The following is a 10,079-nucleotide window of genomic DNA, read 5'->3' as shown; positions in this document are numbered from 1 at the left end:
AGCTGCAGCGCGCGTTCGGGTGCAATCGCCCTCGCTCTTTCAGCCGCCAGAGGCGCAGGGTCTCCTCTTTCAGGGCTGCGTATTGGGGCCAGAGCCCGGCCGGCTTGGTTCGGTTATGCCCTAGCACCAGGAGGCTTGCATCGGGGGCTTGCAATTTTGACCCACTTTATTTCATAATTCGTGTATTTTTGGAACCTGAATCAGTACGAGTGTCATTTTTTCTTTTTTTTTTTTTTCCTTCATGAAGGTGCATCAGCAACCCGATTACTGAATTTACTGGCTCGCAAGTGAATGTCCTGGCCTAATTAATTAAAGAACGCTCCTGCGCCCTCGCTAGCTGCAAGATTTCCTCCCCGTGACCTCCGCTCTGGCTGGATGACACTGCGGAGCTCAGGCCTCGGCTCCCTGGGGAGGGAGAGGAATCCCCTCGTGGGCAGGGAGGCGGCAGAGTGGCCAAGGATACGCAAACTGAACAGACTGCTCATCCCACCTGCAATGTTGGGTTGGTTTTGGGTTTTTTTGTAAATTATTTATTGGTGCAGTTATAAATTAGAGACGAATGGTAGCTCCCGGGGCTCTCTTTCAGGTGTGGTCCTTATTAATGAATTTCAAGCATTTTCTGCTACAAGGGGCAATTTTTGGTAAAAGAATTGTGTATTTAACACTCAGCAGTTCATCAAGTTTTCCTCCCTGCTCAAGAGGCACTGCAAGCAAAGGGAAGAGCGGCGAGTCAGCCACTTACCTTGCTTACCTTCGTCTCCTTTTGGTTTGATCAGTAGAAGAAAACAGATGGCGATTTTAGTTCACTTCTAGTTTACAGGTTTCAAGATGACCTCGACCCATAAAGGCATCATGCTTTCCCTTTAACCATTAATTACAGCAGCGTGCGCAGAATTTTTATACAATCATTTAGTAAAATTAAATGCACTTATAATGTCTTTTTCATACACAATGCATCCTCAAGCTATAATATGAATTGCGCTACTTGGCTCATTACTTCCACTTTAACATTAATTCGCAGCGTCAGCCCAGGTGCTCTCACACCGCCGGGCACCCAGACGCCCGGGTGTGGGGAGGGACGCGGACACGTGTGCGCCGGCGTGTGCGCGCCAGCAGTGCACGAGGGCGTGTGCGTGCGAACACGTGGCTCTGTGGCAGCGCTTGCCGGCTGCGGGATGCAGAAGCTGGGGCGGATGCACGCGTCCCGCCGAGCCGAGCCGCGCCGCATGGCACACACCCACCCCGACACAGACCCTGCACCGCACAAGCGGGGACATCGGAGACGAGAGCTTTTGCTCATTTTTTTTTAATGTATCACAATGAGCAGGAAACATACGTGATGAAATATTTCCAAAGGAGTATATTCAATTACCATCTACAGTCAACTCAACTATGACAACAAAGTCTTTTGTGACAAATTTTTTAAAGTTTTGAAAGTTCCATGTGGTTTCTGTTTCTGTTAGTCTCCATGTATTTTGGTACAGTTCGAGATCAGCATTGTTACAGTAACAAAAAAAAGCTAACAAGACTACATTATAGAAAAACACCAAGAACATCATTTTTGGTTTCACTTGCTCTATTTTTTGTACATTGCAAAGGCTGTTCATATCCCTCTTCACCTCATTTATGCTTTCTGTTCTACCCAAACTCGCCCCCCAAAATAAAAATGAAAAAAATAGTCAAAGCTTTGTTTCACAGTGGGCAGTATCTCAGCGCCGACAAACCAACCAACCAACCAACCAACCCAATTTCTGCTTCTATTTAAAAGTTTTTTTTTTTAAAGCAAAATATACTTCCATGAACAGCGAGTGTGCTGGCTTGTGTCAGCGCCTCCCTTGCCTCCCCCGCCGGCCCCCGGGCGGCCCCGACACACCCCTTACGCCTCTCTTTATTCTCAATTGTACGAAACTTTGGCCATCTTCACCACTTAAAAAAGCTTTTTATTAAAAATAAAACAGAAACCTGCTCAATGCCAAGTTTAAAATCTTTCCCTCGTGCCCCGCTCCGACACTCGTTAGAAAGGCCACGCGCGGGCCCGGGGATCACGCAGAGCTCCCAAGTGCTGACGTCGTGCCCGCAGCGCCCCGGGGCGGCCAGGCGGGTGGCGGGGCGTGGGCAGGCGCCGACGCGGCGCTGCGGGGCGCGAGGCCGGGGCCGCCGGGGCGGGGGGTCCCAGCCCAGCCCTGCGCGGTGGACGGGTGGCTGGGGTGCGGGTCCCAGCGCTGGCCCTGGGGCAGCCGGGCTGCAAAAGGAGGAGGCAACCTCGCACCGAAAGTCTCTAGAAACATTTAGAAAAAATACAAGGAAATGAATTTATAAAACCTTTTAGTGGGTGGGAAGGAGGAGGGGGAAGAAGGAGAGAGAAATTGCACTATGACCAAGCAATATAATTAAAAAACCGAAACAAAACAAGACGAAACAAAAGGATTTCCAAAAGAGACCTTGCGGAATTTGATAGATAAAAGCTAGTGTTAAATTGTTAACTTGCATCACATAGAGAATCAAAAACAAAACAAACAAAAAAATTTCTATATGATACAGACAGAGTAACATACAACAGTTAAATGGCAAAAAATATATATATATATATTTCATAGAATTACAAACAAGATAAAATAATGGAAAACAAAAACTGTACAACTTTAGAATTTAAAAAATGTTCATCTCAAACACGGGGAGAAATACAAGAACTTCTGTTAAAAGAAAACAGTTTGTTAAAACAGCAAACGCTTTTTGTGTATTTGTTTCCATTTTTGACACCTTATGCTACAACTGGGTACTGGTAGGAATATTAGATGGTACTCTTTAGTATCGTCTACTTAAAAAACAATTAAAAAAGGAATTTGCACTGTGCATTAGCCTAGTTAGAAATATGTACAACAGTTCAGGATCTAGTCTTTCATTGAACTAAAACAAAAAACCATAAAATAAAAGTGTCCCGCTAGAAAATGAACCCCACGTTCGTCTCTCGAATGCTCCAGTCTCTCGCAGAGTCGATGAGCGGCTTCAGCACGGGGAGGAGAAGCCCGGAGGCGGCGGGAGGAACCTGCGTTCACAGTCTTCGAAGTTCCCTTTTGAAGCAGGAGGAGGATGAAGATGATGGGGAGAAGGCTCTCGTACTTTCAGGGCAGAGGAAACGGGGGGGGGAAGGAGATTGTTTCTGTTGACACTTGGCTACGGAAGTGAAATAGCAAGCATCTATTTGTCTCCAAAATCTACGTTTTAGCAGCACAAAGTTTTCCTTTCAAAGTCCGGACCGTAAGAGATGCGTGCGTGCGTGCATGCGTCTGCGTGTTCCCACAAGCAGGGGTACGGAGCTGGACAGGGACACCAGAGCCCGGCCGGCCCCTCGCCGGCCCGCACGTGGCTCTGAGCCGCGGCACTCGCCGCTCCGCCTGCCTACCACGGGAGAGAACTTGGAAAGAGAAACCTGCCTTTTGGTGCGCTGGGTTTTCGCTAAGAGTTGTCTCTCTGCTTGCAGAAGAAGCACAGATAACAACCTGGGTACTTTTTTTATTCTTTATTTAAACTTAGACTTGTTTGTTTAAATCAGAAACAAATTCTCAAGTAAAAAGAATCCTTTTTGCTCATTCTGCACCAGTGGTGAAAGGGTATGTCTTTGGATTTTATTTAAAGCATGAATTTTCTTTAGAGAAAAAAAATGTAACAAAAACTTTTTTTAAAGGAAGGAACAGAGTGCAGCCTAATTACACAAACAGAAACAAATGCTTATAGTTTAGGAACAGAGTCTTTGAAGCATTTACAAAATGAGGAAAAGAAGAGGGCAAGAAAAAAAAGGAGGAAAAATGGAAAATAATAAAGAGATAAGTGCACAAGGGTAACAGACATAGGTAAATCGTATGTATACGCCTTAAAAAGTTTCAAACCCCCAACAAAAAATATTCTGCAAGGGATCCTACTGACCCCCCAAAACCCTTTGAACTTCTTTCTTTAGTTTTTATAAAATAATTATGCAACCACCCTCTAAGAAATGAAGGTAGCGACCATAAGTGGAAGATTACAGGATGGGGGGAATGAGGAGTAAAGGTACAAAGGGGAGAAAAGCTTAGGCGAGTCAATGGATTGCAATCTATCTGGCTAGGAATGAACAAGACAACATCAAATGAGAAGCCGTCAGCTGGACCATACAAAAGCTAAATGTACACAAAAGGGTTTTTTCTTTTAAATCTACCATACTGCTTCAGTTCATTTCCAATGCAACAATCTACTCAACACCAAAAATGGTCATATCTATCATAAATACAGAAAGTCAGTTGTTTTAAAACTTATTTTTTAAGCTCCGAGTCCTCAACACTCTTTGTGTGGGTTTTTTTTTCTGAAAAGTGGGAGTGCTTAACTTTTCCCCTTGAAATTGGTTTCAGCAGAAAAGCTACCCTTAAAATCCCCGAAAAGCTAAAGCAGTTCACATTGTTTTTCTCTTGAATACTTTCTGCCCATTTTAAATTAAAAAAAAAAAAAAGAAATCCTTTTCTGGAACGAAAACGAAACAAAACAAAATAAAAACCCCAAAACAAACGAAAGAAATTATATATATATATATATATATATATAAAACAATGATTCTGAAAACAGAACAAAGTGTGAGCGATTGACCTGAGAATAAAAAGACATTACATTTCTTTTTTCTTTTAGCAAGCCATTGGTATCTGAATGCTAAGATAGCAAGAAATTTAAAACTGTAACAAGGTGGGCTGCTTTCCCATACAGTGCATGCCGGCCTCTGCTGTGCTATCGACGTGGGGCGTTATTGAAAAGGGGCAATATACAAGGGGCTCAAGCTCCGAAGACAGTAAGGAGGCAGCACGGGCTTTCGTCTCCCAGACCAACAGTACCTTCGAAAGGACAAATGTAACAGATTTTTTTTTTCTTTTTTAAGTTTTATTTTATTAAAAGGAAAGGAAAAAAGAAATGTAAAACCCACCGGCATCGTTATATGGGAAAACAACCCACGCTTTTTCTTTTTTCTTTTTTCTTTTTTTGGTTAGAAGCTTTGGAATTGCAGTTAGTCTATTTTTGAAATTGGTTTGTTATTAACTTTTTTATTTAAATTCATTTTCATTGTTCATCTTCAAAGCTTACAATCTGAAGGTGTCCATTCCTACGCTAGCTAGACCACTGTCCTTAGGGCAGCCGGGGTCCCGGGGCCCCTCTGCCGGGCTCGCCGGTCCATCTGACTTTTGGCTAAGATCCGTGTCAGACTCCTCCGAATAGTCGTCTGTTGGCATCGAGGGCTGAACCCCTGAGGTGCTGCATGAACTTGAGGTAACCGTTGAAGATGAGGAGAGAGGAGGGAAAGGCGGCGGCGGCGGCTTCCCCGGCGGGGCGCGGGGGGCCGCCGGGGGCCAGGGCTTTCTGGAGGCGTGGGGGGAAGCCGGGGGGGGCCGGGGGGGCGGGGGGCTGTCGTTTGAGTGAGCGGCCGACTGCGAGGTAGATGCGGTGCTGGGGTCGGGGGGGCAGGCAGAGTGAGGTAATAGACTGGGGTGCTCTTTGGCGTTTCTTGCTGCTCTTGTGATTGTTCGGTGTTTGTGCGGGGCTGACTCGAGATGCTGACTGAGGGCTTCGTCCCCACACACCGTGCTCTCGCACGCCACGCACTGGTACGAGCCGCTGCCCTGGCCGCTGCCGGTGGGCACGTGAAGCACCATCTCTTGCAGGTTCGCCACGGACTGGCCGAAGAAGCAGAGGGACTTCAGGTGGTCGCTGGCCGCCTCCTGGTTGCCGAAGCCCGCCTGGCACTTGCGGCAAACCAGCTTGTACTGCACCTTGGGGACGATGAAGGGGTCGCAGAGGGAGTCCGCGCCCTTGCCTTCCGCTTCGGGCTCTTCTTGGGGTTTGGGCAGGAGGGGGGACACCTCGCGGGGTGCGTTCTTCTGCTCTTCTTGCTTGGGGGGTTCTTTGGCAGGGTCTTTGTCCGGGGTGGCAGCCCCCGCGGGGACGGGGGTTTGGCTTCCTTTGGGCTGCTGCGCTTTCTGCTGCTGCTGCTGCTGCTGTTGCTGCTGCGCCTGCCGCTGCTGCTGCTGCTGCAATGCCTCCTGCAGACTCTGCTGGTATTGCTGGTACTGCTGCAGCAGGGAGCCGGGGGACAGCCCCAGCAGCGCCTGCGACAGCGCAGGGCTGTAGGGGAAGAGCCCCTCCATCCCGTACATGGGCTGCAGGTACCCGCTCTGCAGGGCGCCGGGGATCTGCGGGGCGTAGTAGGGGGAAAAGCCGGGGACGAAGTAGGGAAGGAATTGGCTCGTCAGCAAGGTGGTGGGGTCCGAATTCAGGGCGGCCTGCAGCGCCTGGAGCTGGGCGGGCTCCACCGCGTACTCCATGGCGGGCAGCGGGGCCGAGAGAGCGCCCGCCGGCACCTCCCCCTTCTCCTTCTTGGGCCCTGGCAGTGGGTCCCCCTTCCCCTTGGGTGCCTTCTCCTTCTCTTTTGCCTTCTCGCTCTCCTTCTCCTTGCGCTGTGGCGGGGGCGGCTGCTGCGGCTGTGGCTGTGGGGTCGTTGCCGGCGGTTGCTGCGGGGCCGCAGCCGCCGTGGCTTGTGCCGGGGTGGGCGAGCTCAGCGCGGCCGGGGGCTGCTTATTTGGTAATCCAGAGGTGGGGAGGCCAGGCGAAGGGACGCTTGTGCTGGGCAGGCCCATCAGGTTGGGTTTGGGAGAAGTTAAAGCTGCAAGAGGGAGGAGAGAGAGGTGAGGAGTCGCTCAGCACTGGGCAGGCAGAAAGCACAAGGCGGGGTGACCCTGGGCCACCCCGCAACCACCCCTGCACCGCCGTCTCCTCTGCACTAGGGCAGCGACCGGCCTGAGCTCACGTGCTGCAGCAGCGCGGGTCAGAGAGCCTGACCACCGCTCCCGCTTCCTCTGGGACAACCGCTCCTCTCCCTGCTCCCCGAGGCCCCGTGCCATGGGGACGTGCCTCGTCAGCCCCTGTCACCTGCGGCTGGATCGGCCATGCTGCCCAGCAGCACTGAACGTGGTGTCTCTGCCGGGGACACCCACCAGCCGCCCGGGATGCTCAGCACAGCCGTTGTTTTACTGACCCCTCTGAAATTCCCAAATGATTAACAGCTGATGTCAGGCACAGGCACTTCTCCTGCATCTGCACTAACTGGTCCTTTGGCCAAAGGACTCCAGCAAAAGGAAAGTGCTATGGCAAATGGCTGTAATGCTAGATACTGTCAATCTCCTTAAAATCTCCACAGATTAGAAAGCGCTGGTCATGGCAACTAAGGAGGACTGAACAGGCTAAGTCTAAGTTATTTTGTCCTAATTAGTCTGATGTTCATGAATCCACAAATCTCAGATGCAACCCCTTCCTTCCTTCCAATGTAAGAGGCTTTGGGTGCACAGCTTCTGAGTAATTTCAGAGTTTATGCAGTATTCAGACATCCCCCCAGGGCACGAATGTCGTGTTTTGGGTGGAATTAAAAGTGTCGTGATGCTTCCTCACAAAGGAGATGGATTAATGGTGGAATGTGAAGTCTGCCCATCTTCCCAACAGCAGGAATAGCCAGTAACAACACGCTCCCCCGGTGCCGATTTCTACTCTCACAGCTGATAGCAGTTGGGGGCAAGAGGAGTGTGGCTCCCAGAGTCACATCCATTAGTTCACCATTAGCAGTTGGTGAACGTGCTCCTAAAAAGGCATGTTTTGCTTGGGAAGTCCCTCAATGCCATTTGGGGAAAATAAAAATGAAACAATGCTCAACATTCTGCTGGCACAGCCCCGTATGCTCTGTGGCTCTGGAGCCAGGAACCTGCTGCAAGATCCACCCCTGCCACAAAACCATTCAACAAAATCTAGCCTTTCATTAACAAAGCCCGAGTCCTTACAGCTGTGACAGAAACTGCTCAAAGTTGATCAGAGTATGAACAGCTGCAGAACTAGGAATCAGCCACGGAGGCACGGTAACTTTTATTTTAGGTTGTACCTCTTCTGTGATACATCCAGTGGGAGAGGAGAGGAGAAACTGCCCCTTTTGGGGATGATTTGGGGCACGGTGGCAGCTTAAAGTCTTTTCCAAGGGGAAGCATGCCAGCAGGGAAATCGCCGTGCACAAGGCAGACGGTGATTCCTGGCAGGGAAATCCAGCTGCTACAAGGCTTCGTTGCCTTCTGAAGGCAGTGTAAAAGGGACTCAAACACAGCTAGGGGCTGGGGCCAACAGCTCTGCCTGAGCTGCAGATGCCTCATTTATCCTGGTGAGGTCTTAAATCATCGTGATCGATCCTGAGGAACCAGTGTAGGCACCCTCAACCATCTCATCCCCGCTGCTAGCAGGCAGCCCGATACCCAGGTCCTTGGCCAGGGCAGACGGTAGGATCTGGGACAGAGGCTGATGGAAGGAGCACAAGATGTAAATTCTGTGCAAAGACACACATGCTCCTCAGGCTTCTGGACACCAAGCCCAAGACTGCTGCCTGCACAGTTGCAGTGAAAGAGCCTGTCACTTAACCATGCCCTGTAAAGTTGGTGTAGCCCAGAAGGAATCCGTACTTCTCAACATAACAGCACAGGGACCGCTTTCTTGCAGCGTCATGCTCAGAGTAGCTGGCAGCTAAGGGGAGCAAAGCACTCTCCAAAACCTGGCTGCGCTACACCCTGGTATAAACAGCTCGCTTGTCTACAGCACCGCATTCATCCACTGATGCTGGAAACCTGCACCCGGTGCTGGCCTCCCGAGCGAAGGGCAGGAGGCAGAGCTGCTGTGGCTCTGCAGAGGCCAGCCTGGCGAAGGAGCCCGCAAGAGGGCTGGGAAGAGGGCGGCCAAGAGCCGGGAGAATTCAGCGATGGCTGATGCAAAGCCCTTCTGAAATCTGCATCTGCTCCTGATGTGGTATCGAGACAATAGTGATTTGTGACGGTATGAAGTGTATGAAGTGAGCCTCCACGCAGCAGCCTTATAGATTTCAGATAAGGGCGTATTATGGATAGATGCCATTGAAACTGATGTTCCCTAGTTGAACAGTCCCCAAGATGTTCAAGCGCAGGAGCAGCGGCTAATTCATAACATTCCTGGATGCACAGCCTTATCTGCTTCGACAGGCTTTGAGCTGAGATGGCTTGACCTTTGGAGCTTTATCTAAAGGCCACAAATAGTCTGTTTGACTTTCTAAATAGCTTAGTCCTGTCTAGGCAGTCACTGATTGCTTTTAACATTCATAGTATGTAGCCCCAGGACACATACTGGTCTTTGGAGAAAAATAAAAGCAAGAATATGGATTGAAGTGCAAAAAAGTAATTTTAGATCTTGTTTTAAATTTGGGGTACTAAGTAAACAGCACAGAGCAATCTGCGATAGGCTGACAATATAATTTGCCAAAGAGATCCTCTTGGTCTAGTTCTGGCCTCTGAAACGAGATCTTCAGTAAGAACAGAAGTCCTGGCGTGCAAAGATGCCCTTCAGACATGCAGCGAGGACTAGATTCAACGAGCAGGAATGGGCAGCAGCCCTCAACAGAAGAATTGCTAACAGCAACTGTTTTTAAAAATGGTTTAATTACAATGACCTATCCTACAACTACAGTCAAGAACGATTTTACTTTTGCTTTGGGGAAGAGTTCTGTAACTATGCAAAAAAGCATTGCAGAGGCCTTAACTCCCAGCAGAAAGCTTTTCCAGATTCCAGAAAAACTTACTCTGATCTTTTCTGCTCTCGATAGGACCTTCTGACACGGACATCAGCAACCATGCTACAAGGTAATCCTCTCTGCTGCTGTCGTGGAAAAAAGGATCTTGACTCCAAGAGAGTCATCTTTGGAAAGGCCAGAACCCAACAAATACAGTGAGATTTAACTCTTTTTCATTTGTCAACAGAAGATATTTCAGAGACAAGCAGTAATGGAGAAAAAGGTGAACACAGCCACTTCCAAGGGGAGAGAAAGATGCCTGTTTTGAGTGATGGGTCTCTAGTGCTCTCTTTCGGGTGTTATACCCAATGTCACTCCAGCCACACACAAACTTCAGGCGCTAGTGATGTGATTTACAGCGAGCAGCTCTGCAGCCAGTCCCCCCTGCGAATGTCAGATGAGCTGTTCAAGTTCCACGCAGCGGCTCACACCAGCTACTATCCTT

General features: G+C 49.3%; 1 protein-coding gene across 2 annotated transcripts in view; it reads right to left on the bottom strand.

Annotated features, from left to right (window-relative positions):
- Window positions 1-1,340: 1,340 nt before the first annotated feature.
- The window catches only part of ZFHX3 (zinc finger homeobox 3), a 174,945-nt gene continuing 166,206 nt past the window's right edge, over window positions 1,341-10,079 (bottom strand). For both annotated transcript variants that reach the window (XM_075161724.1, XM_075161725.1), the window contains one exon: window positions 1,341-6,673. In XM_075161724.1, coding sequence (XP_075017825.1) covers window positions 5,097-6,673 — 1,577 coding nt within the window. In that variant the 3' untranslated portion in view covers window positions 1,341-5,096. The remainder of the gene's footprint in view (window positions 6,674-10,079) is intronic.

Source organism: Calonectris borealis, chromosome 12, assembly GCF_964195595.1.
Source record: "Calonectris borealis chromosome 12, bCalBor7.hap1.2, whole genome shotgun sequence".
NCBI lineage: Eukaryota > Metazoa > Chordata > Aves > Procellariiformes > Procellariidae > Calonectris > Calonectris borealis.
This window is presented reverse-complemented; position numbering and strand designations above follow the sequence as displayed.